Below are 13345 nucleotides of genomic sequence, written 5' to 3'. Positions count from 1 at the left end.
CCTCCGAAGGGAGATTTGGGGGTTTTTCACCCAAAGTGCAAACCCTGTGTCCTGGCAGCACCTGAACTGGGCTGTTCGGTCTGACACCAGTCTGGGCACCCCCACATTGGCATTCCAAGGCTTTTGTTGTGTGTTATTGCAGCTCCAACTAAAAAAAAAAAAAAAGAAAAAAATCCAAAAAAAACCCCAAAAAACCCAAAGTCGTCATTTGACTGCAACAAATCATGATCATCTCCTTCACTCCCACAGCCGAACTCCAAGGCCACCACTCAGCCCCAAAGGGCAAAGGGATGGTGAAGAGGCAGCAGCAGTGCTGGGCACTCAGATTTTAACACATGGTGTTGTCATAGTCCCCCTCAGTCTCTGTTTTCGGTGTGGTATGACCCTCAGAGACACAGGCTATAGCCCAGAGCCCTCAGTCATCCTCCCTCTCTCCATCAGAAAAAGGAATTTAGCTTAAAAATTAAGACCTTAGGCAACCTGCAATGCTTTGGAGCTTGTCTTACAGGCTGCAATGTCACAGCAAAGTTTTCTGTGAACTTCAGCAGATTTTGACCAGGTGCTGGAGTCCTTCCCAAAGCAGATGAATGTGGCTCAAATGAAGGGACATAACCAAAGAGGGAAAAAAAAAAAAAAAAGAGAAGTTCAGAAGGAACAATCAGAATTATTTGACTGGGTGCAAATCAGGCAAATAGGTTTAGCTCAAGAAGAAAAAGGTCTCTGTCTGAACCTTGTCCACATCAAATTCTGCACCGTTGTTTGGTTTGAAAACATTTTTGCTTTGAAACTCACCTCTTGTTTGTTTGATTTGATGTTAAAGGGTTAAATAACCTGAAAAACTAAACAAAACTATTTGCTTTGGGCTGACTAAACTGATTAATTCAACTCACACTCCTCTCTCTTCCCTCTCCAGGTTCGTTGTTCTGCTTTAAAAAGGAAAAAGCAATAGCTTTGAGCTGATCTGATTTTTGTATTTTTTCCCCTCTCACCCTCCCGCACTTTTTGGTTTGGCTATCAGGCTGAGAAATCCATTACCCACAGGGAGCCCAGGCCAGCCTAACCCACATCTGACAGTAAAACAAACCAGATTCTCCATGTCTTTTTAGCCCCTGGCTTTCTTCTTGGGCTTTCCCACACACTTCCAGCTCCCACTGGGACCAGTGGCTACACTGGGTGTTGAGGAGGGGAGGACCCTGCAAGAAGGGCTGCACGTTTCCCTCTTTCCCTCCTTTTTGTGCATCCATCTTGAGCTCCCTCACCTCAGCCACATCCCAGGAGCGCCACACCAGAACTGAATCCCCATGGATGCCCAAGCAGAGGCGACACCACGTCAGGAAGAAACACCAGTGAGGCAGCCAAGATGTTCTCGATATGAATCTTTAATGCACAGAACAAGCTGCCGGGAGCCTTTCCAACGAAGGCTGCACACGGAGCCACCCCGTCTGCCCGGAGTGCTACAAAAGCCCAGCTTGCCTGCAGCGTCCCGGGCACCCGCCTGGCTCCCTGCCCCGGGACCCTCGCTGGTGTCACCCGCGCCACCGCCTCGGGCGTCCTCGGCCACCACGGCACCGGGGCCCCACGGCTGCTGCCCGCTGGCAGGGCAGGCAGGGCAGGGAGGGGATCACCCTGCACCCATCAGCTCCCCTCTGCCTGGCCCTGGCCTCGAGTGGGCATCTCCTCCTCCCAGGGTTTTGGAGCGTGTAGTCCAGGAAATTCAGTAAGAAAAGATTAAAAAGGAGAGGCTTTTTTTATGCTGAGTCAAATTAGGTGATTTCTTTTTTTTTTTTTCTTTCTTTTTTTTTTTTTTTTCTTTTCGCTCTTGAAAAATTAAAAAAAAAAAAAAGGAAAAGAAATTAAAGTCCAACTTGCTCGTTTCTTGTTTCTCTGCTGTCTGTGTGAGAAAAAGTCCTGTTTGGCCTCGCTGTCCCCTTCATCACCCGACCCCAAACCCCACCAGCCACTCAGCACATCACAAGTCCTCGACTCCTCGGAGTCCCTTTGCCTCCCACAGCTCCAGGCCCCGCTCCTTCCCTCACCGCCCCTTGGACTCCCCGTAGGTGTTGCGCAGCATGGAGACCATCTTCTCCTCGCAGGTGACTTTGGTGTCCCTCAGGATGCTGTACCAGACCACGCCGGGCGGCCGCACCTCCTCGCTGCGGCAGAACAGGTAGGGCATGGTCTCGGTGCGGCTCTGGATGTAGGCGCTGCGCAGCAGCGTCGAGCAGTGGCTGCTCACCTTCTCCAGCCTCCTCAGGATCAGGTGAGCCTTCCTGCAGGGGACAGACATGGGAACAGGGCAGGGCAGGCAAGGCACAGGGGAGAACAGCAGTCAGGATTTCTTCATTCTGCCACCAGCTCTGTCTTGTGGCAAGAATGGACAAGACCCATTGCCTAAGATGTTGTCTTTCCTGATCCAAGTGGAGAGAAGCTCTGTTTTTCCCAAAGTTCTGAGTATATCTACCATTTCACAGCATCAAGAACTCAGGTCTGACCCGCTGGAGCAGCTTGTGTGCCCTGGGGACACTCTGCCCAGCTAGATTGTCACCACCACCATATGATCCTGGCCAGCTCCAGCACCAGTGCTGGCTCCATCTGGCACCCTGGTGAGACCCCCAGCACCTTCCTGCCCCTGTGACCGTGTTCATAGGGGCCTGAGGATGAGGGAAGAGATGAGGATCTGACTCCATGTTTCAGAAGGCTTGATTTATTATTTTATGATATATATTATATTTAAACTATACTAAAAGAATTGAAGAAAGGATTTAATCAGAAGGCTAGTTAAGAACAGAAAAAGAAAGAATGATAACAAAGGCTTGTGGCTCAGACTCTCTGTCCAAGCCAGCTGACTGTGATTGGCCATTAATTAGAAACAACCACATGAGACCAATCCCAGATGCACCTGTTGCATTCCACAGCAGCAGATAATCAATGTTTACATTTTGTTCCTGAGGCCTCTCAGCATCTCAGGAGGAAAAATCCTAAGGAAATGACTTTTCTCTTTTTCATAAAAGATGTCTGTGACATGCCCCTGACTGACCAGCACAGCCCTCTCTTTCCCGATTTCCCAAGTCTGCAGGAGGTAAACAGCCCAAAAGGACTGACACTGGAAGAGTGAGGAAAAAAAAACACAACACATTAAGACAAAACAAAATAAACCCGTAAGAAACCAAGAATCCCCTTGTGGGAGTCTGCAAAGTGCTAAATAACACAAAGGGAGGGAAGAGGGTTTACTTCAGTGGTCTGAAAGTTTCAAGATCACAGATTATTTCCTCTCCCTCTGGTGCCACAGGAAAGCTCCGGATTCAGGAGTTGGGGATTTCACAGTTCCTGCAGGAATGTAAATTCCCGATAATGACATGTCAGGGGCAGCACTGTCAGTCAGCAAGGCATAAACATGGGGATTATTTGATTATGAAAGCTGAGTGGTGTTGCAGCTCAGGCTATGAGCTGCTCCCAGCCCAGGGGCAGCGTTGGGAGCCTGATGTCTGGGGATGGGACACCAGGGAAGGGCTGGTCAGGGTCACATCAATGGGCAGAGACGGTGGCAGGAGGCAAGAGGACATCCTGGCACCCCCAGCCAGATCAGACTCTCCCTCCAGAGTGGGAACAATGCATCAAAGGCTGCAGGAAACCACTGCTCCTCCAGGGCCGCACATGGAAAACTGTCCCACTCCTCCCCAGGGTGATGTGCTCTGGGTCAGCTTTGAGGGCAAAGGAAGAACAAAGGAAGTTGGGCCTTCCTGGACAACACTCCATGGTTTCCATTTATGGATTTTATCCACAAAGACACAAGGCAGAAAATAAAAATAAAAATAAAAATAAAAATAAAAATAAAAATAATTTTTATAATAATAAAAATAAAATTTTAAATAATAAAAATAAATTTTTACAATAATAAAAATAAATTTTTGTAATAATAAAAATAAATTTTTAAATAATAAAAATAAATTTTTTATAATAATTAAAATTTGCGGGCAATTTGAGCCTTGTTAGCTACACACATCTGTAATAATGATGTCATGGGCTGAGCTCTGACACAACACCTCTGCTCATGTTACTCTTTCCACAGCAGCCACCTGACCTTCTACAGCATCTGGTGCTCCCACCACACACCAAGAGCTGACACACTGCCAGGAACAGGTCCTGTGCTGCTGGATGTGTGCCTCTTGGAGCCACAAATTCCATGATGGCATTAGGTGCTTTTGGTGAAGACTGATTGATTCAAGCTCAGCTCAGCAGCAAACCAAACTCTGTAGTGATTGTCACTACAGCTGCCAAACTTCAGCAAATCAGTCACTGCCACCACCTGTGCCGCTTCCTGCTGGGATCAACCTGCCTGGATGAATTTCTTCTGATCTGTTCCTAGAGTCAGGAGTCACGATCCTTCCAGTGCTTCCCATCCTCATGCTGGGAAATTTTCTCAACATCTGAACTGGTTCTCTCTTTCAGGGAAGGCTGAACAAGCACAGGACCCACATCACCTCTGGGATGGACTTTTATGTCAGCTGGCCATGCCCAGAAGATCACTCAGCCAGAGCACCCTCACAGAGGAGAAATCTCATCTCTCTAAGACCACAACTCCATGACCATCCTGATTTATCCCAAAGCAGCTCTACTACCAATATGGTGTACTGGCCCTTCCCCAGCCCTTTAGCTTGCTCTTGTGCTGGTGTCCATGGACCTGAAAGCTGTGCCAACACAGGGAAATTGTCTATTCAAAGGTCAAACAAGCAATCATTGGGTATTCCCCCCAAACTGGTTACTATTCCAGCTCACCACAAGGCCTCTCCCAGCCACAGCAAGAGGGGAGCAATGAGGAGTGGCCACGACCAGCCCTTGAGGAAAACCCTCATGGTGGGTAACCAACATCAACACAAGGAGTGAATATCTCAGCTGGCCAGTGGCTCTCTGCTAGACCTTCCTCTATTCCACTCTTCCCTTCCTCTATTCCCTCCTCACTACTTCCCCTATCCAACCCTCCACAGATCTCCTCACCCATCTCTCACTTTTCTCCCACACAACCTGCCTTTGCCTCCATTTCCCTTGGCCTTCTCTACTTTCCCATTTTCATTGCTCCACTACACTTTAATGATCTCCTGGATATTGCTAGAACTCACCATGCTGTCCTTGCTTCCTTGTATATACTCAGGCCTCTTACCCAGGCAAATATTCCTACATATGGGAAGCCCTTCAAGGATGGTAAGAAATCCAGGGGTCAAACCACCCCAACCTGCTGATGCCTGCTGTGCCAGAGGCTGGGATTCTCCTGGAGCTGTCTCCACACACCTGCTGCATCCACAGCTCACTCTGTGCAGTCAATCCCAGGAAAAAACTCTTTTTAAGGATGGGATGTGGGACATGATGGGCTGGCCCTGTGAGACACTGAAAACACTGAACTGTGGTCACAGAGGAGACAGGGTGATGGGGCAGAGGGAATCAGGCCCCTCACTTTTGATGTCCAGTGCCAAAGCTGCAGTTTTGATGGGTTTCAGTGCTTTGAGTCATTTATTTTAGCAGGGTAATGAAGTCATGTGTAAATTTTAGATTTAGCTTTCGGCTGTCAGCTGTTCCCTCTTAAAAAAAAAAAACAAGGAGGAAGAGAGACAGAGTGGGTGAGGGGAGGGGTGAGAAAGAGAGAGAGGCTTTCTGGTGAAGACTGGGTAATAAATTACAGGAGCAGCTCTTGGGCTGCCAATTTAACACCATAAATCAAGGCCTGGGTATTACCCAAGTGCTCCCTACGGAGGGCTGTCGGGTCAGAACGACCACCTTTTCAAATACTGGAAATGAAATCTTCCTAAATGCTGACCAACCTCATCCCTGCCAGAAATTGCAATGTATTGCCTTATTAAAGGGCAGGGACTGGGAGGGGACAGCGAGAGGGGACTCACTCTCCTGGCTGCCTGTGGCTGCACGCCAAGGGATGAAGTGACCCCACAGCCCAGATGGGGATGTCCCCGTGTTGGTGTGGGCCAGCAGGGCCCTCTCGGCCACCACAGGAGCCAGGGACTGGTTCTGGACTGCACTTAGGAGGTGGATTTAGGAGGTCACAGCACAGCCACAAATGATGAAGAGGGGGATTTAAAAATAGTGACAGCTCTAAGCAGGCACTTCCCTCTGCGGTGCCTCGTGGCATGGAGGGGGAGAGGAAATGGGAGGGGATGGGTGTCTGCTGCCAGGGCACTTCCCAAGGGCTCCTGCATCAACAGAGACAGGTCCCTGAGGCCCTGGACAGCCCCAGCTCTGCAAGGATTTGCCAGAGAGCAGGAGCTCCCTGTTCTGCCCGTGCCAGGGGTGTCCCTGATGGGGTGTTTGTCCCCTCCAGCTGCACAGGGGACAGCCAGCACTCACCTTGAGGGCTGATAGGGGATGAAAATACATCCAGAGCCAGCCAAGCCCTGCCCTGCCTCACCTTGGAGGGAGGTACTGAAAGCAGCATGAAGGAGCCTTTAAGGAATGATACCTGGGCTGGAAGGAAGAATGAGATTCCTGAGACTGCAGGGAGGGGTGGCTGCCTGGCTGCTGTGTTCCTCTATGAGGTGGTTTTGTCATAAATTCAGATTTTCCACTCTAGAGAACTGACCTGGGTCTTTCAGACCCTTGTGTGTGAGGACAGTGAGTCCAGGACTTGATGGCCTCTTCTTATCACAGCCTCCCATCAGAACATTGCATTCCCCCTTGTACCAGAAGGCAGCTGCTCTGGAGATGCATTTCATGTCCCTTGGCCAGCCCAGCTGCCTGCCTGGGTGACTGGCTGGGGCAGGGGACAGGTTGTGAGCCCTGGGCTGGTGCCATGCACTGACCCCAGTGCTGCTGGTAGCCACAAATAGGGGCATGGAAAGAAGATTTTAATTTAATTATTTGTTCTGCCTCCTCTTAAAAGCCATACCCAGCTTGCAGTGGTCATAAGAATCATCCTGAAAACACAGCAAGAGAAAATAATGGTGAAATCTCCCCGTGGCTGTGATAGGAAGCAGGCTGGCTGCAGGGATCCAGAGGTCTAGATGCACAGTAGCATTAAAGTTCACTGATTTAGACAGATTCTTCTGTCTTGTTGGAACAAATTAACTGTGTGAGATTCACTCAGTGTCTGTGAGAGGAATGGGGGGAGCAGGAAAGGGGCTGTGGTTGCTAGAGGAGATGAGCAGGATGAGGCAAGCCAGGTGTTGAGATGCTGCTGACCACGGAAAATCCTGGTTTAGGGCCACCTATGAGCTAAGTTTTTAATGTCTCCTTAATGTAAACGGTCTGGTTGGGACATCTGGCTGTCAGTGTGCCTTCTTGCCAGCAGCTGTTTGCAGTAACCTGTGGCTTTCATGGAAACTGGGCTCACGAGGGCCTCGGTGTGATGTATTTATTACACAGAGGCAGCCGGCTCCCCTCTTGTCGCTCTGCTTTATGAGTGAACGTTCACTGTGAAGCCCAGGCTCATCTGATAAACATTTCAAGGTACAAAAATGCCTGTCCCCCTGGGAAGGAGAGCGGCCTGTCAATTAAAATCCTCTTATGAGATGGCCTCCCTCAGCCAAAAAAATTAAAAAATAGTAAAAAATCCTCGTTGTCTCCTGTTGTGTCAGTGGCTCTGCTTCTGTCCAAGAGCTTCTCTCTTGTCACTGGCTGCCTTGGCTTTTATAGATCCATCCCCTCTTGTCGCTCTGCTTTATGAGTAAACGTTCACTGTGAAGCCCAGGCTCATCTGATAAACATTTCAAGGTACAAAAATGCCTGTCCCTCTGTGAAGGAGAGCTGCCTCTCAATTAAAATCCTCTTATGAGATGGCCTCCCTTGGCAAAAAAAAAATTAAAAAATAATAAAAATCCTCGTTGCCTCCTGTTGTGTCAGTGGCTCTGCTTCTGTCCAAGCTCCCTGAGAAGCCAGGCTGGATGGCAGAGCTTCTCTCTTGTCACTGGCTGCCTTGGCTTTTATAGATTCATCCCCTTGGCTGCAGATCACATATTTCTCAGGGCAGAGGAGTGCTGGGAGGAACTCCCCTGGCTCAGTGGGGACAACAGACACCAGCCAAATGGACCATGGGCTCCAGATGTAGCTGGGTCCTGGAACTGGCAGCTTAAATGTCACCCTGCTGTCCCACAGCTTGGAGCAGGGATCAGGTTAGGCAGCATCCTTCAGTTGGTTGGAGCTCAAGTAACAGGAGAAATAAAGATGTGTAAGAAGAAGCTGTTGGCTCCCAGGGATTCAGAAAAAAGGGAACAATTGCAAAGGACAAACAAGCCTGCAGTGTCATCAGAGGGAAGGCAGGGGGAAGATGAGAGTGGCTCTTTGCCAGAGGCCACTGAACTACCAAAGAAACCATGACCAAGGTCATCTGTGGAGGAGGAAAAGCCCCAGGACAGCTTGGATCTGTGTCCAGAAGAGGTGTAAAGTTGTGAGGTGTCATCCTGGTACTATGGAGAGACCCTCAGCCACATCCAACAAGCAGATAAGAACAAAGGGAGAAGGAAAAGCTTTTGCAGGCCTGTATTACATGTTGGGGCAGATGAAACAGGAAAGCCTTATAAATATGATTGCCTGGCAAAAGATTTTGAGAATATGGAAACTATAAGCGAGATTGAAATGAAAGCAAGCTTTGAGATCCCTCAGTTACTGAACAACTGGAAAACAATGGTGTGGCCGGCTGAAGGTGATCCCCTTTTGATGGAACAACACCCTCTGCTTGCAGACAGGCCCAAGGGTCAGAGCAGACCCTACAGCTTGGCAGAAGGGGCCCAAAGAGGAGTTTTTAGGGTTTAAAATGTAACACAGTATGGCAATGTAATGATTCTTATAGGTTGTATGTAAATGCTATAGGATTTGTATGTTGTACTAGATTGGTTAGTGAGAATCAGAATATTCAACATAGAAGATTTATGATATTGTAATGGGAACTTCGCTCTCATACTCTTACCTCTTGTCTCTTAGCTCTTGCCTTTTATGCTCTTACCCCTTTTGCTCTCTTACCCTTTTACCCTCTCACCCTCTCTCCCCCTCTCTTCTCTCATTCCTGCTCTGAGCTGTGGCTGGCAGCTCCCAGCAGGGCCCTGCACCCAGGCCCTTTGCAATAAACCCCAAGTTCCTGACCTGGCTCCAGAGATGTCTTGTCTCCATCCATCCCGACCGTCCCACCCCCTGATGCTCCTACAATTAGACACTTTTCCCCCCACTCCTCAGTGTTTCCAAGCCCCCAGCTCACCCAGTTCAGGCTGGGTGATACAAAGACCACTGAGCTGCCAGGTGTCCCACCAGCATTCACCCAGGGACTGAGCAGGACCTGGTGCTCCAAGGGGATGCAGGACAGCTTGGTGAACACCAAAAGGGGGCTACAAGGAGGTCACATCCCCAGTGGCCAAGCAGAGGAGTGCTCTGGGGCAGGGCAGGACACAGGGAAGGGACAGGTACCTGGGCCCCAGCTCATCCTCGCTGCGCCAGACGAAGTCCCCAAACTTCTCGTAGTGGGAGTTGTAGTGGTGCTGGACTCGGAAGAGCATGGAAGCAGAGACCTCCATCAGGGTGTTGTAGGCTGTCTGCTGCTCCTTCCCGCTTGTGTAGCCGTTGTAGAGGTTGTAGATTTTGTCAGCTATCTCTGGAAAGGATCAGGGCACAGCATTAATGACCAGCTGAAGGTGCTAAGATGGGAAGAGGAGGAGCAGAGCCCTCGGCTGGGCTGGCAGCTGGGCTGGCAGGTGGGGTTGCTTTGCTCATGCAGGGGCTGATCCTGCAGTGATGCCCTGCATGAGCAAAGCTCCCACAAACACTCCAGCAACAGTCCATGAAGGAGCAGAAGAGGAGAGGCAAAAAGCCACCAGGACAGGCAGACAGCCTTGTCCTCCCAGGAAGGGCAGGCAGGCTCTTCCCAGCTTCACCAAACCAAAAGCCCTTGGCAGATATGGTGCTAAAGAATAGGAAGAGATCAACACTTGATCTCAGGAAAGCCCTTCAGCCAGAAATGCAGCCCCTCATCATTGTGGTCCTTGGCTGGAGCAGCTCAGATGTGTTAAACAAGAGCATTAACTATATACTGTAGAAAAAAAAATATCTCTTTTTGGAGATGAGAAATGCACAAAACTGCATCTCCTCCTTTCTCCTTAGTCTCCTGTTTGCTGTTTTTCCATAGGAATGCTTGTCTTATTGAACCTAGCACTAACCAAAATATTTTTCTGTGTGATATTCCCAATGGAAAGCAAGCAAGAAAGAGAACAGGTAACATGATGGTCACTTAGAGGAATCCTTTAAAACTTAGAGGAATCCTTTAAAACCTGAAAGCAGCCAGGTGCTCTGGTTTAGGTGTAAGGACAAGTGGGATCAGTTTCAAAACTGAACAATGCAAATGTGCAAATGTAGCTGGGCTTTTATCAACATTTCTGTTTCCAAACTGATGCAGCTGCCCCCAGCATCCCTTCAAACACCCAGAGGTGCCCTGCATGGCCCAGGCAGGGCTGCTTCTCTCAGGTTTGTGAGAAGGGATTGCTCTTCTTGCAGGGGCCTGTGTCAGACACACAGCACCAGCTCCCACAGCCAGGCATGGCAAAGATGCCATGGAGTCACCACTGCCCAGCCAAGGAGACTTTGCCCCTGGACACTCCTGCAATTTGTCACCTACCCCTAGATGAGCATCTCTGTGCCCATGGGTGAATTTAAAGGAGCCTTCCCACTGGGAGAGAAGGGCCTGGGCAGGTTTTTGGGGGCACAGTGAAGAGAGGAAAATCAAAATCAGCAGGAAATGTCTCCTGGTGTGGAACACAAGGCACCTGGACACCGACCTTCAGCCTTGCTGTCATCCACCAGCGGGCAGGCTGTCCTCAGGGTGACTGTGCTCAGCTCTGAGTGTCTCCCTCGTGTATCCACTGCATACAGGGTGAATCTGGAAGGCAGCAAACAAAAGGAAAACAATGTCTTGATCCCTCAGTCCCACACCACCAGGTTGTTAAGGGAACCAGCCTTCAGAAGAGAGAGGAAAATTGTGGTCCAGGCACTATCGGTCAGCTTTGGCATCTCGAGGAGATGTGAGATGGTCTCCTGGAACAGAGGAGAACCCAGGGATGGGAGCCAGGGCTAAGGGGACAGGCCACTTCATCCCTGTCTGGAATCTGTGGGGCTCCATTTCCTCTCCCCTCATCCCAGAGACCCCTGTGGGGCTTCACCCTGAGCCCTGCTGACTGCAGAGGGATGCAAACACCTCAGGGCTGCTCTGCCATGCCCTGATGTGAACATTACATTACAACACGGTGCTGTTTGTGAGCTGGGCTCCTCTCTGGCCCTTCAGGGAGCAGGGCAGTAATTCTTGCTGTAAGTGGGCTCTGTGCTGACAAGTGACAGCTCGTACTCATCCTGTGAACGGCCCTTGAGTTGTTTGCTGCCTCGTTTCCTCACAAGGGTGGGGCTGGCTAAAGGGTGGGAATGATAATTTCACACTTGAAGCTAATGGAGAGCATCTGACAGTAAAATATGGCTTTTGTGCCTGATGGAGCATTGAATAAACAGGCTGTGGCTGCATGGAACGTCCTGGGATGCTGAGCCCAGAGTCCTGCTCAGGGCATCAAAGCTCCAGGACGAGAATGCTTCTTCGCAGCAGGGGTGACAATCCTCTGTCCGCCCTCCCAAAGGGCATCAGCTCATGTTTATTCACTCTGAGCTGGGCATGGCAACTGAGGCTGGCTTTGACAAAGTGCAGGGGCTGGTTTGAACCCCTCGGAGGTCTGAGATGCCTGGTGGTGGGGTTCTCAGCCTGAGAAATAACATGCCACCCCTCCTTAGCCTAAGGTAAAACTGACCAGCTCTTGCAAGTAAGCGTAAGGAGTATTATAAAAGCAGCTAGAGCTTAAATGGGATTGAGAGCCTGACATCTGTTTATTTAAGTAATGGTCCTAAGTCCTGAGCATCCTTGGAGGTGACAGGAGCAATGCCTCCCTCATTCCCACCCCACACACGAGCACTGCCAGCCCCTTCTCTCCTCCCTGCAGGCCCTGCACATCCCACATGTGGCTGATAAGAACTGACATCTGCACGGTAGCAATTCCCAGCACAGGACAGATTCCCTCCAAGCAATTAGCATTCGCTCCCTGCCAATGCTTGCTGTCTGAAAGGATGCCAGCAGACTGCCAAGGAACTCACTTGTGTGCAGGGACAGCTCCCATTCTCACAAAGCTGGGCACACAGGGGATGCACACGCTCAGCTCACCCAAGGAGATGCTGTTTAATCCTTTTGGCGTGACAGCATTTTCCTTAATTTACCAGGAGCATTGCTCAGAGTGGGAGTTTCTCAAGAAGGACATACATCCACACTGTGCCACTTCACAAGCACCACACACAGGCTGCTCTCACTGAGGGACACACAGAGCACCAGGGCAGCACACAAGTCCATGCAGGAGTCTGACTGCAGGGCTTTGCATCCCGTCCTGAAGGTGCCACCAGCCCTTTCCCCCCCTTCAAGGGGAATGAGGAGTCTCCTGCTGGTGGCAGGGAAGGTTTGTGTCTCAGCAACACCAACAGGGGCACCCAGGGTTGGGCAGGGGTGTTGGGGAAGATGAAACAGGAAAGCCTTATAAATATGATTGTCTGGCAAAAGATTTTGAGAATATGGAAACTACAAGTGAGATTGAAATGAAAGCAAGCTATGAGATACCTCAGTTACTGAACAACTGGAAAACAATGGTGTGGCCAGCTGAAGGAAATCCCCTTTCGATGGAACAACACCCTCTGCTTGCAGACAGGCCCAAGGGTCAGAGCAGACCCTACAGCTTGGCAGAAGGGGCCCAAAGAGGAGATTTTAGGGTTTAAAATGCAACACAGTATGGTAATGTAATGATTCTTATAGGCTGTGTGTAAATGCTGTAGGATTTGTATATTGTACTAGATTGGTTAGTGAGAATTAGAATATTCAACACAGAAGAAGATTTATTGTATTGTAATGGGAACTTCGTTCTTTTAGCTATTAGCTCTTGCCTTTTACTCTCTTACCCCTTTTACTCTCGTATGCTTTTACTCTCTTACCCTCTCATCCTCTAACATGGGCCAATCACAGATGCACCTGTTGCATTCCACAGCAGCAGATAATCATTGTTTACATTTTCTTCCTGAGGCCTCTCAGCTTCTCAGGAGGAAAAATCCTAAGGAAAGGATTTTTCATAAAAGATGTCTGCGACATTTGCTTTGGGAAAAGGGTGAGCAGAGCTAATGTGTAACCTCTGCTCTGCCTGCAGCAGCTCAGGCTGGCTCCATTAGCTCTGAGGCAATCAGTGCCAGAGCGCTTTCCTTGGAAAACAGAAGACTTTTATCAAAACATAATTGTAATATTCAGCAATCAGTGTCCATTTCACCTATTCCATCACCACTGGGGTCAGGAGGATTG

At 49.6% G+C, this 13345-nt stretch overlaps 1 protein-coding gene across 1 annotated transcript in view; it reads right to left on the bottom strand.

The window, feature by feature from the left end:
* Nucleotides 1–1371: 1371 nt before the first annotated feature.
* The window catches only part of ASTN2 (astrotactin 2), a 357490-nt gene continuing 345516 nt past the window's right edge, over nucleotides 1372–13345 (bottom strand). The window contains exons 21-23 of the mRNA XM_054283890.1: nucleotides 10758–10858; nucleotides 9397–9580; nucleotides 1372–2270 (exon numbers count right to left, since the gene is read on the bottom strand). Of these exons, the coding sequence (XP_054139865.1) occupies nucleotides 2033–2270; nucleotides 9397–9580; nucleotides 10758–10858 (523 nt within the window). The 3' untranslated portion in view covers nucleotides 1372–2032. The remainder of the gene's footprint in view (nucleotides 2271–9396; nucleotides 9581–10757; nucleotides 10859–13345) is intronic.

Source organism: Melozone crissalis, unplaced genomic scaffold (genome assembly GCF_028551555.1).
Source record: "Melozone crissalis strain CALT ecotype California unplaced genomic scaffold, PUWL_Pcris_2 ptg000041l_1, whole genome shotgun sequence".
In the NCBI taxonomy this organism is placed as follows: domain Eukaryota; kingdom Metazoa; phylum Chordata; class Aves; order Passeriformes; family Passerellidae; genus Melozone; species Melozone crissalis.
The sequence above is the reverse complement of the archived record's forward strand: the minus strand, read 5'-3'. Positions and strand labels throughout refer to the sequence as shown.